Source organism: Typopeltis vanoorti, chromosome 23 (assembly GCF_054136105.1).
Source record: "Typopeltis vanoorti isolate ZY-2024b chromosome 23, IOZ_Tvanoo_1.0, whole genome shotgun sequence".
Classification (NCBI taxonomy): domain Eukaryota; kingdom Metazoa; phylum Arthropoda; class Arachnida; order Uropygi; family Thelyphonidae; genus Typopeltis; species Typopeltis vanoorti.
The window spans coordinates 91,189,780-91,216,616 of record NC_143571.1 but is presented as its reverse complement, the minus strand read 5'-3'; the positions used below and the strand labels follow the sequence as shown (position 1 = coordinate 91,216,616).

General features: G+C 36.7%; 1 protein-coding gene across 6 annotated transcripts in view; it reads right to left on the bottom strand.

Moving 5' to 3' along the window:
- Nucleotides 1-6,121: 6,121 nt before the first annotated feature.
- LOC150094057 (8.6 kDa transglutaminase substrate-like) overlaps nt 6,122-26,837 on the bottom strand; it is a 39,724-nt gene continuing 19,008 nt past the window's right edge. Inside the window, exons 1-4 of one of the 6 annotated variants that reach the window (XM_090412888.1) lie at nt 24,397-24,669; nt 20,052-20,114; nt 13,833-13,950; nt 6,122-6,348 (exon numbers count right to left, since the gene is read on the bottom strand). In XM_090412888.1, the coding sequence (XP_090269014.1) occupies nt 13,861-13,950; nt 20,052-20,114; nt 24,397-24,630 (387 nt within the window). In that variant the 5' untranslated portion in view covers nt 24,631-24,669 and the 3' untranslated portion in view covers nt 6,122-6,348; nt 13,833-13,860. Of the gene's footprint in view, nt 6,349-13,832; nt 13,951-17,987; nt 18,171-18,688; nt 18,807-20,051; nt 20,115-20,222; nt 20,610-24,396; nt 24,670-26,837 lie in introns of those variants that run through there. The other 5 variants (XM_090412893.1, XM_090412892.1, XM_090412891.1 and 2 more) reach the window with 5 other exon arrangements.

Below are 26,837 nucleotides of genomic sequence, written 5' to 3'. Positions count from 1 at the left end.
ATAAACTAGATTTTAACACTCTTCAGCCTCTCTTCAACAAATGATATTTGATTCCCGCATCCCACGGGTTCTTCGTGGTATTTGATTTCAAACAAGCTGTAGTTAGAAGGAAGAGAGTAAAGTGCTTTTCTTTTTCAGAATTGTTTCGCCATAAAAGACAATGTGTCACCACTTGTTTTATTTTTCCGGTCTTTTGTTGAAGACAAGACACCGCCCCAGTTATTATTTGTTTCAACTTAATCGTTTATCTGATCCACCTTCGCTTCGTTTTATCATCGACCCTTCACATTCCTACTGAGACTGTCTCCTCGTTAAGTTTTTTTCTTTGCTTTTATGAACGTACTTTTACCTTTTTGTAAAGTGTGAATGCTTCGGTTGTGATGGAAATAGGTTCAAAAGTTCAGGCGACGAAGAATAAACAAATATTTACTTCATTTCTCGAGGTCATCACCGTGTCGAAAACCGAGTGTGAATAGGAAAGTGCAGCACGTCTTATTTTGTGCTTGTTGAAATCAAAGTTATTGAAATATGAGATGAAATCACGTTTCACTTTCGTACAAGTTTTCTATTTGTGGACAAGACAATAACAGAACGCGCGATGAGGGGTAATTATTCATATTTCCTATTTGTTTAAGTTGAGATGAATGAAACGATGTCCTAAGTTGTTTTTTATCAATTTCTTCTGGTTTGATTAACCTCACTCTCATTACAACTCTCCAGAACGCCTAATTTTGTCTTCCTATAATTCGCCGCAGTGGACATGCGCATTGTCTGACATTTTCAGGTGCGAGGTGGAGTAACTGCCAAGACAACGTTCCATGATCGGTTACAACAGCAAGTTGCCTCAAAAGGAATGAGTTTAAAGTTGCAAAATGTGCTACACCGCAAAGAGACGAAGGAAACAAGAAAAGGATCCACCGTGTTCTGTGCCCTTGTCTGCATCGCTGACCTTACGATCGAACCCACAAGCAACTCCACAAACACGCATTGAGCTTGGTATGCTTGGTAGAGAGGGAAGAGAATGTATGTCATCATACCTTTCATCTGATAACCCTCGTATGTATTCCGTCCTGAGCCGCTTACAAAGTTCTTTTATTTTAAAATAGGAAAGAAAAAATAGAAAGTTATAAAAATATATTAATAGTGGTAGGATTTAGAATCTCAAGATGGGGACACGTGTGCGCCATATTCTCACCTCGACAAATCACCGCCAGCGTTGAAAGCTTTCCTTGGTGAATAAGGATATGCTTGACTTCCTTAACTGATTTCCAGAAAACTGAGTTGGCTAAAAGAGTTGCTCCTACTCCAGTTGGAAAACAAAAAATTACGTTGCTGGACGTTGTTATGTAAATAGTGTAAAATTATGATTGAGGAATATACATTGCTTGTAAATAAGTCAACAGACACTATGGGCAAGGTGTATAGTTCCATGTAACGAGTCATATGTTTGTAGCCGGTATAAATGGATGAATATGATGCTCCAAAGTCACCCCAACTGTGTCCGGGTGGAATGGCAGCGAGAAGGGAATTCGCGGAGTTTGAAAGCGACGTTGTGATAGGATGCATATTGCAGGCCTATCTGTTCAGCAAATTATTCACAAATTGGGCCACTCCACGTCAACAATCAATAATACCATACTGAGATAGAAACGCAGGGACTCAACTGAAAGTGATATCCGCAGACCTACTCGACTCACTGAATGTGACTATAGGATGCTATGAAGGATAATATATAAAAACCGCCATTCGTCGGCCGACATATTGAGTTCCGGGCATCGACTGGACCAGGAATCTGCAGTAAAACATTTAGAATTGAGGCTCTCACAACATGAGTTGCCATGGTAGGACGGCAATATGCAAACCCTGCATTACCCGAACCCTCATGCAGCGTCGTCTTCAGTGGTGCAAAGAGCGCGTACATTGGGAGCTTGAAAAGCTGTGTTGTGACAGTCAGCAACACAGCTTTTCAAGCTTCTTCGAATCCCGCTACATCCTCTACCGAGTAGATGAACATGGATGGCAGATGCCTGGTGTACATCTGTCACTAGACTGCGTAACCGCAACTGTGAAATTCAGAAGTGGAGGTGTGATGGTGTGGTCCTGGTTTGGTCTCGGAACTCTGTTTGTGGTGCCAAGAACATTGAACTCGGGCAGTATCTCAACATTCTAGACAATGCAATGCTTCCTACTTTCTAGCATTTCTACGGAACTGACTAGCTATTGTCCCGTTCAGCAAGGAAATGCACCGTGTCATAAGGCTGCTGTATGGTTTGTGGACATGTACGGTACGTCACCGCACTTGACTGACTTCCATAGAGTCCTGATCTCACCCGTATCGAACATCTGTGAAATGAACTGGAGCGTCGGGCGAGGTCAAACAACGTCAACTCCACATCAGTGCATTACCTGCGAACAGAAAAAAATGGTGCAAAATTCCCATTGATCATTATCGTACGCTTGTGAAAAGTATGCTCCGTAGATTGTTACAGCGATCTCAGCGAAAGGAGGTCTACATCTTATTAAGGTGGGCGCCGTGGTTGTTTGTTCCTCACACTATGATGTCCGTTGACATCTTTCCAATCAGTGTATATGTACATAACTTATACACATTGCACCAGTATGCATCCAGTCTAACATTGAATTATAGTAGAACAGCTGTAAGGAACAAGTGCATTTGGAAGATCTCTGGTGTCTCGTGTCGTGAGCCGAGAATGCATGTTTCGTGTTAAGCATTTCATCGAGCGGGTTCATAGAGTTTGTTTAATGTTTTATGTGTGAAGCAGAGAAAATATTATAACTGGAGATTTCTTGGATGGGAAACACACAGAGGTCGAGAAATTTGTTCCTGACATGACTTTTGTAAATTTTGCACGAAGAAAATTTCTAAGTAATGTTTTTGGAAATGTGAAGATTTTGTCCAAATGTGTTTTTAGCCATGATACAGATAACCGTTTAGTATGATAAAATAAATAAGAACGCAATAATCTTTGAATAAACTAATAACATTAGTTACCTCCTTCCTAGAAAAAAAAACATTCTAAGAAGGTGGTTAGGGGTATAATACTGTGTACGTAGGTGTATATGTCCCAAATTTTGATGATTGTCGATCCAAAGCGTGTTTCCAAGATATGATAAGTATTTCCATAATCATATGACTAATTTCATTATTCTTTCCCCTCCAATATTGATATGTTTAAAGTGGTACATCATTTTGCCTACTTGCATTCCAGTTGAGGCCCCACAACATCCTTTGTACTTAGATCAGCGGCAACTTTTCCTGCTTGGGGGGACATTTACTAAGATTAATTACGCACGCATTTGAGGAAACGTATGATGCCAGGAGATCAGATTTGTCTGTGGGTGGCAGCGTAGTAATACCATCTGGGTGCAATAGCAGTTGGAATAGTGCGGGACAGCAGTTTTAACCAGTTGCTTTACCTTTGCGTCATGCCATTTGACATGATGCAAATTTCCTACTTCTGGCTCTACTGAAATTAGTTTACGATGCATCGATGATTTTCTTCTAGCTGCTTTTAGGCTTTGGTGTAAGCAGTAACGGAAGGTGGAGTTCTTGATGATAGCCAGTTGCGGTATACTCGTTCTCCAAAGCTGTGCGATTGAACATCAGAGAGCGTGGAATGGGAAACATATGCTACTATGGCTGCGGATTACTTCTATTATGCACTCGGTACATAATAGAAGGTTGCCGCTGAGCTAAGTACAAAGGATGTTATTGGGCCTCAAATGGAATGCAAGTAGGCAAAATGATGTACTTCTGTGCTTGCGTTGGAAAAGAAGGGCAATAATCCAATAGGAAATGAAGTATACAAGCGCGAAGGTTATCTCACTTGATGTCCTTATAATGTCAAACAACTCTTGGTTGGACGAGATAAGCAGAAGGTCCTGGTTGATCTCTAATGAGAAAAAGACCACCGAAAGTTTGGAGAGTGGTTTGCACTATCTAGTACTCTGGTGGGCACGTGAATAATTTGTGTAAAGTTATTTGTGATAGCTAATACATCGGCATCTCTACCTGCTTGCTCTTCGCAGTTGGTGGAGGAAAGCCAATTGATACTGCGAACTTTAAATCTCCCAGGAAATTAACTTCACAGTTGGGAAAGTTGGACCGAAGGAAATCGAAATTTGAGGAGAGGAATTCAGAAAGCTGAGAATGGTTGGTGCATTGGGAGAGTGATAGAATATGAATTTAGCAAGAGTTAGGCAGAGAAATGTTCAGCCAAAGAATATCATAATAGAGATATTTTAAATTGAATACTCGCTGGTATGGTATATCAGAGAGCACGTATGCGCAAATATGCCACCTTCGTGTCGAAAGGAGTCGAAGAGTGTGCACTTAAAAAGTCCAGGTGAATGGCGCTTGGAGACGGAAATTTGGGTTTCTTTATTAAGGAGTTTCGAAGACTGGAGACGGAAGTAGATAGTGTTAAGGTTGGAACCACGCATATGGAAGCGTGTACGGACAGTTCATCGCCGACAATTCATCGCAGGAAAATTGATCGCCGACAATTCATTGCCAGGAAAATTCATCGCGGAGACTATTCATCACGGGAAAATTAATCGCACGAAAATTCATCGCGGATATATGTGAAAAAATATTTCCCATATAGGAAGGTTTCACAAGAGAAGTAATTAATTACGTATTTCACTTTGGGAGCATGCATCTATATTTATATTTACGAGTGTAAATATATATATATATATATATATTTTTTTTTTCCAGTAAACAAGACTAAATGTGAAGTTTAAACTTTATTAGTGTTATGAAATACTAGAATTGGAGGAAAAGGTAATGATAAGAATTTAAGCCGCAGATGGCAACTTAGTTATGCTGATTTACATAATGATGATAGGATTTACGTAATTTTATTATCTTTTTCTTTAATATAATTACTCCAAAGTGCATCTGTGATCTTAAACTAGCTCTGTAAACGTAAAGAGCGTACAACATATCTTTCGTATGCAGGAATAGTGGATTCATTTTCATCTGGATGATCACTTGGATGGATGTCCAAGTGCGTAGAAATATAATGAACGATTTGCAGAATAAATATTGATGCTCTTTCTCCCTTTACCTATTCCAGTTTTGTAAATATTAATATTCCATCAGCAGAACCTGTAGTATTTAAGTAATAAAAATATTTACAACTTTTTAAGACGAAACAGAAATTAGGAAACTCCCCGATCAATAAAATATTATTTCCACTGTATAAGAATAAAAATATTATGAAAATATAATTGAAATCTAAACAAATAATTCATAAATACATGAAAAAAACTATATTTTTGAAATTTATCTTGCACTGCATTTTTTTTTTTCATATATCGGTATCAATGCAATATCACTTGAATTTTCTAGTGAAAAACGCGTTCAGCGAATTTTTTCCGCGATGAATTTTCCTGCAGTGAATTTTCCCAGCGATGAATTTTTCCGCGATGAATTGTCCGTAAACCATATGGAAGGTTCTGTGGAGATTCTTGTTGTTGTTGTTGTTCAACTGAATGATTCACAAATGTTCCCTATTCAACAATTCTGGCTTCCAAGATGGCTAGAAGCACTTAATTTCTGCAGTAGTGTTCCAGTTGTTGGAGAAGTAGATGATCCTATTCACGCCAGCTGAAGATAAGGTCAGGACTGGTCCTCGACTGAGAGGATGACTTACACGTGACTGAGAAAATGAGCCTTTAGAAGTTGTTTTTCACGGCTGCTATTTAATTCTGATTTGCTCGCGGTGTGTTACAGGTCGCTTTCACCGGTCACCAGAAGTTCTCTTCGTTCCTTCTTTTGTTTGCAGACAAAAATCATGAAATGCCACCAGAAACGGATGCCACCATTATTTCTGGAGACATCCGTGTGTGTGTGTGTGTGTGTAGCCCATCTCGAAGTAAGCATCTGGGTTGTAAAGTGCTAGATGGATTTGTGATGAAACATTGATTAATCAACTCCTTGTTTTTGTCTTGTTCATTCGCTATTCAATATTTCTGGAAGACATATTTCAAAGGGATTGTCTTCATAATTGAGTAAATACTATGATACGGTTAATGGCGTGATTTAGTGCTGTGAAATCTCTTCTATCTCAATGATACAAAACAGACAGACATATTCATCACATTGAAGCTTTATTTTGCACTCATAATTCAGTTAAGTTTTCTATTACAAGCTAATAATTGATAAGTAAATTGTTTCTATTGCACAACTCAATCTGTGAATTTTGTTTATTGACAGGTGCCGTCGTAGTTGACGTTCGCTGGAAGTCCCGTCTGGGTGAGACACTTGAGGCCTTTCTCACAGCTAAATCCGAAAAGCCGTCCACAGACCTCTCCCTTGCACTACATACAAAGAAAACATTTAGTACATGAGAGAGAGAGAGAGAGAGAGAGAGAGAGAGAGAGTAGGTGGCGCTGCGCTTGGTTGTACAAACTACTCTATCTCCAATGCGCTGTTCTAAAGAATCAATAAGTTGTAGAAAAGCTATTGATGGTTCTCTAGCTAATCACATTCATTTGTGTTGTGTATGCGTGTGAGTTTTTTGCGCTGTATAATTCTATCTGTCCATCTGTTTATAATTTTACATTAGGTGTGCGATGTGAATGAGAACCTAAAGATCTCACGTGTCATTCTTCATGCTTTTACTTCTTTTCTTGCAAATAAACAAGACAGATTGTTGCGTCTTATTAAGCTAGCGAGCTTCCTCTGAAGGAATATTGAGGTACCTCAAAAAAAAAAAAAAAAAAGAAGTCATCACTTGTTTAATAACTTTTCTAACTTCCGAAATGCTTTTCTATGTAGCTTACATAACATCATTTAGTAGATTTCTGATAAAATATTCATTAATTTTTTATTCTCGTTTTATTGAAAAATTAATTGCATTAAATGTACACCTTATTCGATAAAATTCTACCAATTATCATCTGTATACGTGGGTACAAAATTTGTATGTATGCGCGTTGCCGACGAAAGATGGAGCCACTGTCATTCTAGGCTAAATCATAATCTTAATAAATCTGAATAGCAGTGTTCTTCGAAAAGAAATGAAAAAAAATAATAATAATAATAACGCAGGTTGAAAGAGGCTGTCACATTAGGAAAATAAAAAATTAATTTTCAAATTTAACTGAAATCAGTTATGGCGACTGTGAAAAAAAATAAATGATTGAATTTAACTTCCTGTACACCGTCACACGAAATCCGCATATCACGTAACTCTCCGACAGGAGGATTTGCTTTCGAGTGGCAAAAGAACATCGCACGCTTGAATTTTAATGAGGTCAGCTAGGCAAATGAGGCCTTGATGTGAGTGTATCGCTTGCGTTACAAATGAAACCTTTACACAGGACGATGACGAAAACTGCTTAACCATAGAAAATCTCTTTGAGTTGACGATAAATGGACATTTCTTAACAGTGCGTCCTTGAAAATACACGTGATCACCACTAGAAGAAAGAAAGAATGAGCTTTCATATCTCACCAGAAAATATCTCACTGAAACTAGCTGCTTACAAGAAACCAATCAGTCTGTTTGTTTAGACCTTGTTTCTTAATCTGTTATGAAATCTGTTAGTAATTTTCCTTCACAATACTTCTAATTCACCAATTATCAAAGATAAAATACCGAATGGACTTTATTATTCTAAACTTCATATTCTAGTACAATATGTTGAACAATCATGTGTGTAACCTAAGAGCAACAGCTCGTCCAGGTTACGATATGCATAAAGTTACAAAAAGTTACGTAATGCATCATCATTATATACATAGATGTACATCTATATAATATACATATTATATAATATTATAATATAATAACATAATATAATCCCAGGAGATATGCTGGTATGTACAGAAAAATTTGCATAACATTTATTTAGATTTAGGAAGGAAATAATACAAAATAGTTAAATAGCATTTAAATTTAACATTTTACTTATGAGACTGGATCTTTGAATAGAAATATGCTAAAAGCGATCGTTCATGCAATTCTTTTGAACAGAGCTTCCTTGTTGCTGTGGAAAAATATTCCTTCATAAGAGTTTTGTGTTTGTTGGGGTTAGTTTCATTTCTTATTGTTAAAGGTAGTATATTGAATATTTTAAGTAAGTATAATGTTTGTATACTGTTTCTTCATTTGCTTTAGGAACTATATATTTTAGGCCGTTATGTCTTCTAAGGAAAGCATCTTGTTTGATATTTACGTATTTGTTATCGTTTTTTATGAATAGCAGTACCCTATAAATTTATGAATATCCAAGGGATGATATGTTTATTATGTATTCATTGCATAATGATGTATCCTTCTTTTTGTTTTCCAGTTAAGATTTAAATATCTTTATTGTAAGTAGAAACTAGAGATTTCAGTGTGGTGCGACAGATTCCTACCCGACTTAAAATACCATATTGTAGTGTGCTTTGGACGCAATTCGGTGATAGCAGAGAGCTATCGCCCAATTGTGCTCCTCAGCTGCTATTATAAGCTCCTCGAGACTCCTCCTCAACAGAATTGGACCAAAAATATCTGAAGTTATCCCTGTTGAGCAAGCAGGCTTTAGGAATCAACGTAGTTGTACAGACCAAGTACTAAGCCTTACTACCTATATCGAAGCAGGCTTCCAGAGATGTTTGAAAACCTCTGTTGTGTTTGTTGACCTTACTGCTGTATACGACAAGGTATGGAAAGAGGGGTTGCTATACAAGCTGATACAAGTCATACCATGCCAATCCATCATATGACTTATTGGTAACATGCTTTCTGACAGGTTCTTCCATGTGGTACTGGGAAACAAAATGAGCAAACTGAGAAAGCCAAATAATGACTTCCACAGGGCTTAGTATTAGCACCGATCTTATTCAACTTATATGCATTTGATGTACCAACAACTAGGTCAAAAAAATTTGCTTATGCTGATGATATAGCCCTCGCCATCCAACACAAGAGCATCGAAGTAACTGACGATATTCTCACAAATGACTTTAAGAACCATTGGGGAATACTTTCATAAATGGAGACTAACACCAAACCTCAATAAGACCAAAGTTAGCTCTTTTCACCTAAACACCAATTTGGTGTTTAGGTGAAATCCTTAAATCCCCAAGATTTCCCTAAATATCTGGGTGTTACCTTTGCAAGCAGGCTTTAAAAACTATCTTTCAAAAGACATCTGGAGAATCTCTCTTTAATGACCGTAATGACATCATACAAAAACTGTGTGGTTCTACATGAGGTTCTTCTGCTATTACACTGCGATACTCCACGTTGGCCCCAGTCTACTCTGCGGCAGAATATTGTTCACCAGTATGGCTAAACAGTCCTCATGTCAAGTAAATCGACACTCAAAATAAATGCAGCGATGAGGAAAATAACTGGTTGTGTCAAATCCACTCCCCTCTACTGGCTTCCAACTTTGAGCAATATTGCATCACCGAACTTACGCAGACAAGATACTCTAGTAAAATAATACCAAAAAAATAAAACAGCAATCCCCTGTTGCCAATACATGAAGACCTCCCATATATAAACATGAATCGCCTTAAATACCGACGGCCTCCACTAATACTGGCTGAAGAACTGGTAAATAGCAATTTCAATGTTAATTCGAAATGGCTAGAAACTTGGAAAGAAAAATTGCCACCATATTTAAACAACTGTATCCTTCCCAACCAAAATCCGAAAGGGATTGAGTTTCTATGTCATCTATGGAAAAGCCTAAATAGGATACGCACAGGACATGGCATCTGCGCAGACAGCTTTAAAAAATGGGGCCATAAACCAAACCATCCGGCACATTGTGGAGGACAGCAGCATAAGAGCCTACCCTGGTGACTTCAGAGATTTTTTTGAGGCAGATCCTTTAGCTCTTGGTTGGCTATCTGAACGAGAACAAAAATTTAGTGACCTTTTTTTTACCTGATATTTGTATATGTGTATAACTTGTCTCATTTTTATTGTCTGCACAAATATGTATTTATATATTCTGATATCAGGTGTCTTTAGTATGTCATACGCTAAATAAATAAGTAGTGTGCTTTGAATAAATGCAGAATATAATATCATATTTAAATTTAAGAATCCTTTTAGGTACTAAAGTCTGTTTAACATAATCCTTACTTTGTTTACGACATCGGTGATATGCGGTTTCCAGCTTAAATTACTATCAATTTTTAATCCCAAATAAGTTATTTCATTTACTTTTTCTATTTTCTCACAGTTGCAATTTGAATTTGTCCTGCAATTCCAATCATGCAAAGTTAATTGTGCAGTGAAGTTCATTTTGCCAGTTGTATTTCGCAAGTTAAAATTTACATATTCAGTTTTTGAGACATTCAGACTGAGTTTGTTTGACTGAAACCAATTTGTTACTTTCAAAAGATCAGCATTCACGATGGTTTTCATTTGTTCGGCTGTTTCTGTAGAGAAAATTAGTACTGTATCATCTGCAAAAGTATTTATTTTACTGTTTAGTTTAGGACTGCAGAAGTCATTGATATAAATATTAAATAAAATTGGTCCCAAGACACATCCTTGTGGTACACCGCGGTCTACCGTTTTGAAACTGATATAATTGTTTATTTTTATAATTTGTGATGTGACATTTTAGTAATTTTTCAACCAGTTTAGGGCGGTACTTCTTATTCCTATGACTTCTCTTTTTTTTATTAAAATGTCATGTGACGCAGGTCAAAAGCTTTGTGCACTCAGTATGCAGTGAAGAAAAAAAACGTTTCAATTAACACTCAAGCAATTAAGGTTGCACGGCACATTTTCCTCCACTGTCTGCGGTTAATTTAAAGCAGTGGTCTCCAAAGTGGGGTACGCGTACCCCAGGGGGTACGCGAGTCGATACGTGCGGGTACGTTAAAAAAAAGTTTTATATTGATAGGAAAAAAATTAAGTAATTAATTAAAGATAAAGAATATTACTTTCTTTCATCAATTAAACATATATCTAATATAGACAAAGACGTTATAAAGATCCTGTAAACTTAAATTTGCGAGTAGCGCACATTGGGCGACTTTGCACACATAATCGGCCATAGCAAAGTTGTCATGTTTTTTAAAACTAGGGAGTAAATCTCTTACTTCTTATCATTGCCATTGTTTGTAGAGCATCCTAGTGTTGACAAGCCCAACTAGAGAAGGAAAATTTCTTAGTTATCCTGCTATCTACAGATGACATCACAGTTGTATAAATTATTTGACTATTAGTAGTGAGTTTAACGATTTTTTAGTATATATTGTTTCTGTGCAATTCCAACGCCTTTTTGTGCTTACTTTTACGTTTACACTAGAAATAGTGCATTAATATTATCAAAATTGTTTACATTTTTTTAAAGTGTTTGATATTATCAATAGTAAATGAATTATATTTAAATTTTACAAATTAATCCTCAAAAAATGGATAAATGGTTAAAAAAATTTCCTCCAAAGAAACCACGAATTGAAGATAATTATGATAGTACTTCTATATCAGACGAACAACAAGGAAAAGATAGGATTGATTCTTCTATTCAAACAAGTTCGTTATCAGTCAAATTAAATGATAAAAACATTAATCTGAAACTTAACAAAAGCTTGCCCAAGAAAGTTCGAAATTATCAAGAAGACTACTTGAAACGGGGATTTTCATCGACGATAGTCAACAATGAACCTCGTCCTACATGTGTATTGTGTCGTGAGACGCTATGTAATGGAAGTATGAAACCATCATTATTAGTAAGACACTTAAAAACTAAACATCCTGAACATGAACACAAATCTTTACAATTCTTTGAACGATGTTTGAAGACATGTAATTCTCAATACAACAAATTAAAAAAATTCACTAAAATTAACGATAAATATTTGGAGGCATCTCTTGAGGTTGCGTTCTTAATTGCAAAAGACCAAAAGCCACACACCATTGGGGAAACACTCGTACTCCCAACCGCCATAAAAATGGTTGGTAGAAATAATTCATGGAAAAGAATATGCAGATAAACTAAAACGTATTCCCTTATCAGCAAATACTATTGGTAGACGTATAGAAATCATTGCAGATAACTTAAAGAAGCAACTATTAAAATAAATGACTCAATGTGGGAAATTTGCTATACAGCTTGATGAAAGCACAGATGTTGCCAACATGTCTCAGTTATTGGTATTTACTAGATATTATTTTAATAATGAATTACACGAAGAACTACTTTTTTGTGAGGCAATTCAGGAAAGATGTACAGGGGAAGATATCTTCTCAACAGTAAATAACTTCTTTGTTAAAAACAATATTTTGTGGAAAAACTGTTTAAGCATAACCAGCGATGGAGCAGCTGCTTTAATTGGTACAAAGAAAGGATTCAAAGGAAAAGTAACCGAAATAGCACCACACGTCAAATTCATTCATTGTATTATCCACAGGCTATTACGGCAAAAAATGCAGCCTGATATACACAAAATACTGCAGGATGTTATCAATATAGTTAATTTTATAAAAACGAGGCCTTTGAATAGTAAAATATTTACAGTACTATGTCAAGAGATGGGCAGTATCCACGAAAATCTTCTATACCACACGGAGGTTCGTTGGTTATCTCGAGGAAAAGTACTTAAGGGAGTTGTAGAACTGAAAGATGAGTTACGCATTTTCCTACTGGATAAAGGTAAGAAATTTGCAGATCTTTTCAATGACGATAAGTGGTTATTAATACTATGGTACCTAGCTGATACTTTTGAAAAAGTAAACATGCTTAATTTGTCTCTTCAAGGAAAAGGTAACATTTTAACAAGGATTGAGAAAATAACTGCATTTCGAAAGAAAATGGTGCTGTGGAGAGAGAAGTTTGAAAAGGGATGTTTAGAAATGTTTCCATCTTTATCTGATTTCGTTACAGAAAATAATGTAAATGTAAAACATACAAAGCGTCAAATATCTGCACATTTAAAAAGTTCACAGACATATTTTTGTAACTTATTCACAGATCTTCCTGGCGAAGAATTTCAATGGATTTTATACTCATTTGCATAAAATGTGAAAATTGACCACCTTCCGATTATTTTTCAAGAGCAATTAATTGACATTAGATACAACACAACTTTGAAAAACGAATTTCAACAGAAATCTCCTCACAATTGGTAGATGGGATTGAAGCCCGAGTATAGCAATTTAGTAAACACAGCAAATGATTCACTCCTACCGTTTGGTTCTACTTATTTATGTGGGGTATCATTTTCTGCAATGATAGATATTAAAACCAAATATCGAAATAAATTAAACTTGGAACTAGACCTTCGTATCGCAGTATCAGAAGCCATCAAACCAGAATTTCAAGAAATTATGAAAGAAATGCAAGGCCATTGTTCACATGAAATATTGTAATAAATATGTTTGTAAGCTGTTAATAATAAAAATGATGTGTCAAAATATCTAGCGTTTTTAATTATTATACGATGATACAAGGCATATTTCCTCTTTATAATACTTATTACAATAGATTTTTGCTCAATCAATTGCGGATACGCGATATTTATTTCTTCTGTCTTGGGGGTACGCGATCAAAAACGTTTGGAGACCACTGATTTAAAGAACAGGAAGTTCATTCACGGCCATTCTCTGAAATAATTGTTGTATGCAATTAACTATTCAGACAAGCAATCTGACGTTTGATTTAAGTTATGCAGCAGAAAGAAAAGGAATTGTCGCATAACTTTCGGCTCCTGATGCAAGTGATGAATGAAAATCGGGAGTATCAAATGTGGGAAGATGTTGCGAGTTATTCCGGCGCATGAGAATGTAGAGTAATCTGACTTTTCATTGGAATCAAATTCTACTCTTTTTAAAACTTACGTTAACGCAGTATTCACAGCAGTCGCATTCATCCATGTAAGATCCGCATTTGCAGTTCTTCTTCTCGCACATCTTGGGGTCGCAGAGTTCGCACACCTTTGGACTGGTGCTTCGTGCACTACACAAACAAAGACATTGCGGTTATTTAGTGAGCAGTCGTAAGGGTAAATAACTAAAAGTACACATTGAGAAGATTACATATAGAAAACTGAGATCTCATGAACAAATGCAAATTTTTCCTTTGGGATTCCAACTGTCATTTTTATTGATAGAACCGTCCAGGATATTCTCCGCAAACAAGAGATAATCTGAAAATAACTATCTTATTTTCTTGTTTGATCTTTTCTGGGCCTTTAATACCATCACCTGCCCTGTCGCTTTAGTTTCTATGACCTTCATTTAATAGTATAGGGTGGTACTCTTGTGCTCTTTGAAACATTCAGTCTGTACCCAGCGTATGTAAGATCTTCAGGGCGATTGTCTGTTTGTAGGTCGAGTTCCAGGGTGGAAATAAAACCTTCCATCTCCATACAAGACTTGGTAATTTTCTTCGACTGAAAAGCTCGTATAAAGTTTATTCGCATCTGAGAGGAGATTTAAACCTGGGTTCAAAACTGAAGGGCTTGTTATCGACTGAGATACAAGATCCTGTAAAGCTTATACAAATATGTCCATTGATTCTGTTGTCATCTGTGAGAAGGTTGGACTCGGTTGTTTCTAAGATTTCTCTGCTCAATATAGAAGATAACAAGTAGATTGATAACGACTCTTCACTGATTCACTCCAGTTCATTTTACACAAATGATGCGTTTCTACTTCGTCCATTTCTGTAGATATTCCTGTGCATCAGGGAACAGTAAGTTCCTCGTTCTCTTCTAAATCTCTTCAGGTGCCTGCAGCAAGCATCTGCCACCTGTTTACAGCTCGACTTCAAACTCGAAAGCAAAATTTTGTTTCTCTTCGTTCGTCCCCTTCAAGGCTGTTATTTGGCGCAATATCCGCTGCTCTGTATTTCTTAAAAAGCACACCAACAAGTACAAAGGGAGAGGTTTTCTGAAGTTAACAGTTTCTTCGCTTTCAGAACCAATCTCAATACTAGCATACCATCAGGTCGAAATTAGTTGTATTTAAAGAAAACATGGGATAATAGCTAACTGAGCATTTAATTTATCCTCGTTGTTAATTAGTATGCATAGGATTATCACATTAACACAAATTAACCTTTACCTTAATTCCTTTTGAACCAATTTCTATTTCATATGAGTTAGGATTAACTCAAGTGAGGGAGGCAAGTTTCATTCAGCAGTGACCGATTCTTTAATTTACTTTGCGCTTCTACCCAAAAATATAGGACATTTTAGTGGATAAGAAGAAAACAGAATTTAGAATGTAAAGATCAGCGTAATTTTTTTAAGATACTTCAGGATTCCAGTAATAGTATGGTAGTCTCACTTCGTGTGGTGAAAATCATCTACTTTCTAAACACTTCCCAAATATTTATGCTTTAGTGCACTTATAACGTACCACTTTGATTGGGATAGTGGACAGTTTATCCATTAGGCAATCAAGACTGGCATTCGTCGTGGAAATAACCTCGATCATAGCAGCGTTTACGAGATGGTTTTCTGCGTAGATTTCTCTTCTTTCTTAATAATTTCTAGAAATACGCAAAGGCAGGAAACAGGTGCCTTCGTTCATAGAAGAAATAATCCCATTTCTAGAAGAAATGGGATTATTTCTTCTCGAAAAGACTACTGCATTCATTTTAACATTTACAGCTATTAATTGGTTCTGGTTTCGGTTGCGAAAGTTTAAATTATGTCAGCATAAGTACTGGATCTTCCACTCCGCAAGTACGAATAGTCTACTGGTGTGATAGATCGTGCGTCAACTATTAAAGAAATAAGAACCTCAGTGAAAGTACCGACACTGGTGTTGAACCTCCTATTTTACGTCGTTGATATACGGAGGAAAATTAGATTTTTTTTTTACATTAACACGAAAATCGGCAGAGAGATTGTATTAAGACGATGCTGACATAATTAGGTTTTCAAGACGCTATACTCATGAATATTTTCTAATTCAATATGTAGAAGAAGCAATGGAAAACCAAGTGTGAAAATTCAAATGCAGCAGAAGACACAAAATGACTGCCTGTTTATACAATTACTCACGAACAAGCAGCCAGCGTAACAGCAAATGAACGCTTTCCATTGTTTAAACGTTTTCAAATATTTTTCACTAGAGGCGTTGTTTTCTAGTTTTTTTTAGTTTATTCGTGTAATTATCCTGATGAAGTGAAACAAAATGTTCCTTGAAACTAGACGAAATTAAAAAAAAAATTTTTTTTTTTCTATTTGACATCTTTGTGGTTCAATTCAATACCAGATAAAATGTTTCTAGAATAATTCATACGTCGGATTCCTGAAAAGTGGAGTAAATTACTCATTATGCAGTTTACAAAGGACAAGAGAGAGAGAGAGAGAGAGAGAGAGAGAGAGAGAACACTCAATTGCCACTGAAATTTACTCGGAAACCAACTTGGAAAAGGGTCAGCTGCATTCTGACCAAACAGAAACCCCTGCTGTCAGGAAAGGACTAAAGTTTGAGTTTTTGAGACTGAACCGAAATGGAAGCCAGCTCTGAACATACTAAAGCTATGAAAACAGCAGGAAAACAGAAACAAAATCTGATATTGAGGCAAACGAAAGAGCGCATAAAATGCTAAAACATTATTGGCATTTGTATGAGCACGGTCTCATACTTAAACATTGGCAACTGAAATCAAACTTTATGTTAGAAATGCGAATGTTACGAACGGTGCAGGCTTCGAATATTCGAATCAAAATGACAGGAAAAAGCTCTTCTACAAGTTGAACAAGATGAATGGCTGGATTCTTTCAGAAGTAGTTTAGAAATAAGATTAACAAATACCACAAAAATTGAAAGCAAATCTTCGACGAAAGCTAAGAATGAAATGTAATTTTGAGCTTCTACATGACAGAGAATTAGGGTCATACAATAATTAACTCGCACGATAGCGGCAGAACTATCGTACCAGATACGTTTGGATGACCCGGAGCTCCCTAATCCCAGAAAAACTTTCCACAGTTTAACGACGGTGTCCAAGGAATCACAATAACAACATTTTGATGTAGTTTACGCCACTACCATATTAATCTTGAAAAGTGCTTTTTTGTTGTTGTTTTTGCTAAATTAATGGAATGTGGTGGGACAGTTCAGGGATGAGCCAGGTGAAGAAAAGCGAGTCTGCTTGGGTTTCGATTGCCGATCGAATACCTCTTTCAGATAGCTTGTTCATAAATTACCTGCTATATTTATAAAAGAAAATTTATATTCATAATTTATTTTGCTATTTTAAGTAATAGATTTCAGGGCACCTCTGTTATGGTTAGGCCCGTTACCGCGAATAAAGCTTCGTGAATTCAGACACACAAAAACATTTGCTTTCAGACTTCCGGTGTAATTGTTTCCTTATCTCGAGATTATTAATTTATATGGAGGACTGCATTCATGATTTTTATTAAAGATTACCAGCGTGACAGATAATGTGCTCTGGCATCATTTTGTTTATGTGCGCGTATATATATATAAAGTGTATATATATATATATATATATATATATAAATAAAGTGTTTATAAAAATAAGTATAAGTATATAAAAATAAAGTTATATATATATATATATATATATATATATATATATATATATATATATATATATATATATATATATACACATATATACACTTTATATATATATATATAAAGTGTATATATATACACTTTGTTTGTGTATGTGTGAGAAAGAGAGCTGTTGGTTGATCGGGTTTGTTTTAGTCCTTAGATGACTCTAAAGGAACTTAGGCGAGTTCATTAGGTCTGTAAATGTCTTATTTTAATCGTGTAGTAGTTTTCGTGAGCGTAAAACTTCGAGTTTCTGACGAGGTGGGAAACTGCCACTTCTGTAAGAAAACCGGATAACCCGCCTTTTAGCTAAAAAGCCCTTATAAAGTTTCAGTGTGTTCCAGATTATATTCTGATTTTTTTTTTCTTTTGCCAACCGAAGGACATCGTCAGTTTAGACAATATACGTGTGTGTGTGTGTGTGTGCAACATTAACACCAAGAACCATCCTTTTCTCAAGCTTTCTTTTATTAGCATACAAAACACAAAAGGGAAGTTCAGCAAGCAAGATCAGAGTGGCTTCTGGCACGTTCCATCGCGAGCTGCTGGATACCCGTTTGCATCGCGGCAGCTCAGACCTTCTGCGCAACGAGGGGGGCCATATCTTCTTGTGCACTGCTCCCCGGCACACTACATCAAGGAAAACACAAGCATTAACACACAAGCAGCAACATAATTAACAAGCACAATGATAACATTACAAGTACATACAGAAGGTTTGAACAGGCTTGAAGGGCGACTGAGACAACTTTAATTTTTAGCTGTTTTATTTTTTAATTATTATTTAATAATTATTATTAGTTTTCTTTTATGGAATTGGAGAATATTTGTCCAAAGGAGGAGAAAGAATATTTTTAAACAATTATTCCATCCCCGTCGTTCGCGGACATGAGGTCCGACAATAAAATATGCATATTAGGGCATTCTGCTTACTTCATTGTAGGACCTCGTGTGTGTCGGTTCGTTAAAAATACTCTCGCGTGTGGTTGATTAAATTTCCTAAGACGACTCATACACTGGACATCAAGGGAAGTAGAAATAATATTTCATGACAAAAATATCTCCTTTAAGGAGGAAAAAAGTTTTCTCCCCTTCAAGAAGAAAAGAAATACGGCGCAGACCTTTTAAGAAATTCGTCTGATGCTTACCTGCATGCAATGCTCGCAGCAGTTACACTCGTCCTTGTACGATCCGCATTGGCAGTCTTTCTTCTCGCAATTTTCCGGTTTGCAAAGCGCACAGTTTAGGGGTCGAGTGCAAACAACACTGGAAAGAGAGAAAGGGAATCGTAGGCCGGCTGTTTCTGAATATCTCTGCAAAGAATAGTTTATGGCTTACAAACAAACCCGACTCATTCTAATGTTTTATATAATCCCACCCGCGAAAGGCTGTAGACTTGTAGTCATTCGTACCTTGACTGGGCTAAGGAATGTTTTCTATTTTTTTATTTTTATTCGTTTGTTTCTTGTCCAGAAACCGTGCCATGTAGAGACAAACGTAGAACTTTTTTAGGCCATCTTAGGCTTCCAATAAGCGGGCGGTGGTGTCACATCGGACGTTGAAATTCATCCATCACTTAAAATGTTATAGTAGTTGTATCCGTGAAAGGCATAGTTAAACGTATAAGATATTAGAACTGTAAATAAGCTAAGAGTTAAAATTCAAGACACTTCCAGTCTCATTTAATTGCTTTTAGCAATGAATGGTTGCTACCTCCAAGGGATGAAATTCCATCTCAAAATCAGTTTCCGATGAATTTCTGCCTTGATATAAAGTATTAATTGGAGAGCATTGGTTTTGCCTAATCGAAGTAAAATTGAAATATTCAAGAATAAATTCACCAGCAATGCAAAAAATAAGAGTGGCAGTGGTGTGTGTGTTGAACACTGGCAAATTGTGCTACTTGCCAGTGTTAAAGAGCCGAGTCCGATCCTTTAGAAAAATATAAAACAGATGTCACATTCAGAAATTAAGTATATTTTATTTTAAAACCGAGTGTTTTATACTTAGCAGATCAAACGCAATGAGTTTTACCGGTGTGTGTGTGATGTCGTTCTTTTGCCGGAAATTGTTCAGGTTTACTACGAATTGCTGCTGTGATTCCATGAACATGCGCCTTGCATGTGCCAGTTAGGCTAATATTAAGTGCAGGTTAGAAAGCGTGCACTTTAGCTGTCATTCGGCTGAAGCTACTATCTCAAAGCTTTGATTCACCGTAATGGTCAAGCCAGAACATCACTTTCTACCTCAGAAATGCACACCGACATACATATTTTGTAAACTTCCATTAACGCAAACAAATTATTTAAGTAAATAATAATAATTAGCAATATCTAAACTGATTATTCAAGTTATGCTAAATATATTTCTACAATAATTAAACAACAACAAGAAAAAAGTTCGAAAGAGAAACAAGGTTTTATTACAGCGAGATAAAAGATTAAAATAAGGCCAGCACTTGTATTTTATGCGGCGCTTGTGAGTGACACGCAAGGTCGTATCGAAACTTACCTGTAAATGCATACGGTAAGTAGAACGGCGATCAGCAGCCACTTCATGATTAGTCTTCCAGTTCTAGAGGGGGGGGGGGGAATGAAAAACACACCATTACAAACCAGCTTTTAAATACCTGCCGTCATGAACTAGTATTGCATCATAACAAACGTTGATCATGAGACGCACCGACGAAGCGGCTTCATTTTTGTTTGCTTGCATTTCAGAACCACCTACCAATGAAACGTCGTGACTGTTTGGTTTTCTTAGAGCGCAGTGACGTGTAATATTTGACGGCAAATTTGCCAACTTTCCCTCAAAAGGCATTTAGCGCACTCATACGCTGAACGTGTTGCACAATCACATGCGCGCTATTTTTATCCGCCTCATAACAGTGATGGGTGCAGTTAGACTACACTTTGAATAGCGTTTACTCATTTTTAATATTTCATCGTAAAGAGAATGATGAAATACGTGAACAGTAAATTTCATATTAGCATTACTCATTTCATTAATTAAGCACTCGGAAATGCATGCGCCAAATGGTCTCATAATAATAGTAATAATAAGCAAAAACATAAGAATACCCTTCTGACTTATCAACCAGATCTTTCGTATTTGTTGTTAGTCACAACTATTACTGCGTAATGTTCGAGAAACAAAAGCTGAAACGAACCCGTTTTGTTATCGAGAACGAGTTTATCGCGTTATTTCGAGAACTGAACAAACCCTACGAACAGATAACAATAAGTCGTTATCTGCTCTATACTATGTGTATAGAGCAGATAACGACTATATGTGTACACTATAGAGAGAGAGAGAGAGAGAGAGAGAGACGTGAACGAAACACGCGATAATGAAAGAATAAGCCGACTGAGCTTTTTCTTTTGCGTGACACATTTCGTATGTTTTTAATACCTTGAACTTGAAAAATAAATTTAATTTCAATATGAAAATAAATAAATAAATAATAGATTCCTGTTGGATTATTAACTGTTTCCTCTTTTTCTAATTCGGAGATTATTTTGAATTAAGCAGCTGCCAATCAAAGTTTAATCTTTGATAGGCAGGTTCGAGTTCCAGGGTTCGTCACATTCCTGTCTTTCTAATTCCTAATGCTTAAAACAATCATCCCGTTAATAAGAGCGCATAAACTGATTTCGGGCAGAAATTATTTGATATTTAAGAACCGAATTCATTAGCAAAATCTCTCATTTTAAATGAAAAATACAAACTCTAGTTTCACTCAAGTCCTGCATGTTTAGTGCTTGTAGATTTTGATGAAGCCTCTCATTCTCGGTATTAGTTAGAAATAATAAACAGCTTAATCAACAAGCCATCCCAGCAAAGTATTTCAAATTGTTAAAATCTGTTGATCAAAACTCAACAGAACATCAGGAAAAGGAATTCGAATTTGAGAAACGAGTGAAGCATGGCGATCCCTCAATTTGCTCTCTGCTCCATTAGAAAAAGCTCATTAGAAAAGCGATGGAATTAATATTAAGGAAAACATCTCAATCTTTTACGTTTTGCAGATTAAATTGTTCTTTTAGCAACTTCCTTTAAGCTAATGGAAGAATAAAGAAGCTCAGGAAATGCTAAATGATCTTAACGAAGGAAGTAGGAAGAAGATTAATAATATGTTTGAAGATTAATAAAACAAAAACGAAATGAATGGCAAATTCAGATCAAATCGAACTAAAATTAGCAGATAATCCTATGAATATTCTTGGAGGACTGCGTTCTTCTTGGTCAACTAGATAGTTTTAAGGAAAGAAAATAAGATAAATAAATAAGTAGAAGAATTACACAAGGAAACAAAGCATTTTGGCTGTACAAAGAATTTCTGTTGCCTAAAACGAAAGCTCTTTTTATATGTATGACTACGGAAGTGAAACATTGGTAACGACTGAAAAAAAAAAAAAAAAAAAACAAGATAAGTTACGAGCGGTCTAAACAGCCATGGAGAGAAGAATGCTCCACATAACAAAAGGGATAGAATGGGAAATACTAGAATTAGATAGATGACTGTAGTAGAAGATATTGTGAAGTGTTGTAGTAGAAGATATTGTGAAGTGTTGTAGTAGAAGATATTGTGAAGTGTTGTAGTAGAAGATATTGTGAAGTGTTGCAAAGCAAATGCTGCAAAGCGTGTAAATAAAAAATAAAAGATTAAGCATTGAGCGGATACGAAGAGAAGGAAAGATCGCCAAGATGGAGAGGATCATCTACGAAGGTTGGAAATTGGCTAAATAGAGAAATGACTGGAAAGTTAAGGCCGCGAGATGATGGATATATGCAGCAGTAGATGGAAAGTGGCTAAAGGAAAAGAAGAAGAAGCAGAAACAAGATGAAACTGGGAGTAAGTTGATAGATTAAACGCATCTGTGTTCGTTAACAGACAAGTGAAAAAATAACATAAAAGGGATTGAATGAAGTTGCTGCTAATAATTTTTACGTCAATAAAAAAACGTAAATTTATCGATATGAGTTGTTACTGGAAAATCTGGAAATCCTTTCTGGAAATCGCACACGGAAATTTTTAGACACTTCAGGTCTTCAATAAACGGTGAGGTTGTCTCATACCCTGCATCAAACTCATCTCGTGCCTTAAAACATTTCAGAATATTCATGACAGCACGTAATTTGAACGCATAGCCTGATGGTTGGATAGCAGAGACATAACCCATTCGGCCGACCAGGCTGACCATCAGCTACTCATTCGTCAAAAACAGTTCGTCAAATTGATGATGTTTAGTCAGACAGAACGGACTTTTCTCAAAAGTCGCTTCTTATGATAAACGTAAAGGAATCAAAAGAAAAATTAGAGGAAAACTATACGGAATTCCAAACTGGATTGTGTCCTATAGTTGCAGTTTCCTAACAGAAAACTTCTCTCCATGCTTGAAGCGATTTGAACTGAACACCCACCTCAAGACAAGCCTATCTGTTTTTCAATCTAGTTTCATAGCATCAACATTGCAACCTAACAATCTTATTATAATTATTGTTACTACTACTACTACTACTACTATTGCCAGAAATCTCCCTAGAGATTTGTGGCAATAGTAGTAGTAGAACCTCAATGAGTTCCTCCCTCAGGAACTCATTGAGGGAGGCCCTTATCACCCACACAAACTGTCAACCTCTTCTTGGATTCATTCGCACTATCTGCACTCACGACTTCCAAAGCCACTCCATTCCAATCAGAAAATGCTGTCTCACCCGTTTCTTGACTGCATTCATTTTCAAATTCCACGGATGGCCTCTTGTTCCCCCCCCCCCCTCTATAACATTATAAAGTCCATCTACTGAAATCTGATATGAGACTTTCAGAAGTTTGTACTCCTCTATCATACCTCTATCTTCCGTGTGCAGTACCCAAATTTTTAATTTCTCCTCATAATCTTATTCCACATTCCCAATATCATTCTTTAACACTTTCACTTTCCTTTGCAGCCTCTCCAATGTGCCTACATCAGCTCTCAAATCAATAGACCAGATCTGCGCACAACAGTCCAGATGGATCCTACCAAGGTCCTTCGTTGAAAGGTCCTACCTTGTAACGAAGAAAATTACTTCCTTATCCTTACTTTCAGCATTCGTTTCAGCTTTGCAATTATTCTCTGAGTTGTATTTGTAACTCAAAGTTATCTTTGCAATATTTGCTATGCGTCCCTTGAACTTCAACTTCCTGTGTAATAACACTCCAAGATCCCTAGCCTGGTCAGTTTCTTCTGGAATAATCCCACTATACGACATTAGTATCTCATTATACTAAGTCATTATACATGACTTCATATGTACTGACATCGAGCTGACATCCATTTTCCTGCCCACAATTCCAACCTATTAAAATCATTCGGCAAGTACTGCATACCAGCCGCATTTCAAATTACCCTGCCTGCGTTTGCATCATCAATAAATAGCTGTATGTTTCCTGTCAATCCTTTCCAATGCCATTAATGTATAGATTGAATAGCAATGGATCAAGGACTGATCTTTGTAGTGCACCACTGGTTACCTTAAATCTTAAAGACTCGCATCCCATATATCTGTCAGCCATCAGTCATACTCAATAATCCAAGCTGATACTTTATAATCCAATCACATGTTCTTAGCAAAGTCCAAAATTATCATGGTATAACCATTCCTCTTCTCTAGCTCAACTCACATTTATGAAATGCGAGCAAGTTACTCAAACACACGCTGCGCTCATTTCATCTGTTTAGTAAACACGTCCAATGAATTACGATATTTGGAAAATTTCGAGATTCTTACTATCGTGTACGAAGTATCGGTTCAGAGATAAAGAGAAAAAAAGACTACCATAACGCAGGCTTTGGAGATAAAGTAAGCTTACCTGTGCAAAAGGCACGCTGTATGCTGTCTGCGAGAAGGTTCTAGCAACTAATACGTTTGTGTGATGACGCAAACGTCCGAAGGTCAGACGCAGCCACTTGTGCTCATTGGTTACAGTTTTATCTTCGAGGAAAGAGGAAGGAAGAGAAACGATTTGTATTCCATTTGACATGTTAATTGAAGTGTCCTCTAGATGTCTTGGCAGCAAAATGTCACTTCCTGGTATTTCATGCATCCGGGTGAAGAAAGGGGGGAGGATGAGGTGTTAGCTCTGTGCACTACACAGAAAAGAATCCTTGAGCCTCTCCAGATGAGTAGGCAGGTCTAACGATCGACTCGCTGCTGTTTCAATGACTGCCTTGCCTTTTCATAGTAATCTTTTCTGTTCTTTTAAAATACTTTCACAACACAATACCAAATAAAGACCACGTACACTTTTTTTAGAATTCTGTGATTGCCGTACTGAGAACATTTTTCCACACACTTTCTTCCAGACTTCGTTCGGAGTCCGATACGAGAAGCAACCACCATCTTCGCAATCTAAATTCAGAGTTACTGAGCTAACTTTTCAATTTGCTCACTGCTTTGCTTTTTCTGCTAATCGCTAGCAAAAGCAACTATTTAATTCAAGTACTACTTCTGTTACTTTTGTTTTTTGTTATGGACCAAAAATCCAATTCAGATTCATTCTTTATGCTTTGCTTGAAGTCACAAATTTCGAGCATTCGTTGCTAAGGTATGAGAGAGAGAGAGAGAGAGAGAGAGAGAGAGAGAGAGAGAGAGAGAGAGAGAGAGAGAAATGCTAAGCATGTAACTGACGGTTTTTTAAAACAAGAATCTATGTCTAAATTATCTTAACCATCATATTGTAATAATGGCTCTGCTTGCAAGAAGAAACAGCTATCGACTGAAGCACCAGAGGTTCGTTTACTTGAAGTAGATTCTCTTTTAATATTATTAATCTTCAGTAACTGTATGTTCAAGTGTGATTTAGACTTTGCTGCGAATATTCGGGATTTTTCGAAATATTTCCAAATCAAAGTATTGCACACACTGATAAACGTTTGTTTTATTTTTTCAAACAAAACCTATTCGATATTTTAAGTATACAACCATACTTCGGTGATGGTGTTTTATAAAGATCTTCCATAACTCAATCGATAACGAAGATGCCATTTGTTCGATGAAATCTAGTCCAGGTTGCGACAAATCTTTATAAGTTCTTTTCGAACGAAGATGAGTTAGTCGGTATCATATGACATGAACCTACCCCCCTAACAAAAAAAAACATGCCTGCAACTGTGCGGATAGGCTAGGATTAACCGACCTATCGGAGCAATAACTGAGTTTCTATGAAAGTCTAGTTGCTCTGCCATGATTATGAATATTGGTCAGCATTGCTAAAAAGAATTGTTCGCGCAATGCCAGCGTAGTTGGCGGAGTGTTCATTGCAGCTTCTTTCCAATCAAGAGGCTGAGGATTCGAATCCTGTTCTGAGCAGCGAGGTTTGTGATTGGGTTCAGGTGGAAGATGAATTTCATCATCCTGTGTGAGATCACCTCCCCGCTGATTCGAGGCCTGAAGTGGCTCGAAAAAGTTCCGTGTTTGGTCTCTAGGTTTCTGGATTCCGTAAAAATAAATTAAAAAATACAAACAAATGTATAAAATTGATTAGAAAATCGTTAGCCCTCCCACGTTACAAAATGTACTATACTTGAGATATGAGATTCCTTCACACAACCCCATTCTTGAAGAGTGTCTGATTTTATCATCTTGTTGCGCAGCCTGTTTAGCTCTTTCAAGTATTTCAGTATAAATGCTTTCCAGGTGGTGGCTCTTCTGATAATGGTAGCTTATTCTGGGCGTTAATGTCACTGATGTTTTGGTGCAGGTTATATTAGCATAATTGCGTGGGATGTGAGCAACATAAAAAAAGGAAAACACGAGTATGAAACAGGAGTACGAAATCGCATCCCCACTAGAATAATCATCATCATTATTTCTTGATATTTCGTGACACAAAACGGGTGTGCAGGACACTACGGTAAGCCAAAATTTAATTCTGAATGGTTATTGGCATGCAATTCCGATAGAATGTGGGCCACATAAATACGCCTGTCATTCTTCCTAAAATAGGATTGCGCAATCCTTAGTTAATTCTTCTTCGAGTTCCTGCGAAACTGAAGCTGTGTGTGTGTGTGTGTGTGTGTGTGTGTGTGTGTGTGTGTGTGTGTGTGTGTGTGTGTGTGTGTGTGTGTGTGTGTGTGTGTGTGTGGATACTAGGAATTCAACGTTAACATTAAGTAGAGACATTAACTGCGGATGACGTGAAACTTTGCTGAGTTTTTTTTTTCTTTCATTTCCAGTAAGCATGAATGCAGGAGGAAGGTTCGTCACTTGAGGTGCCTTTCTGGAAAGATCACTTCACTAGTCCTACGTATA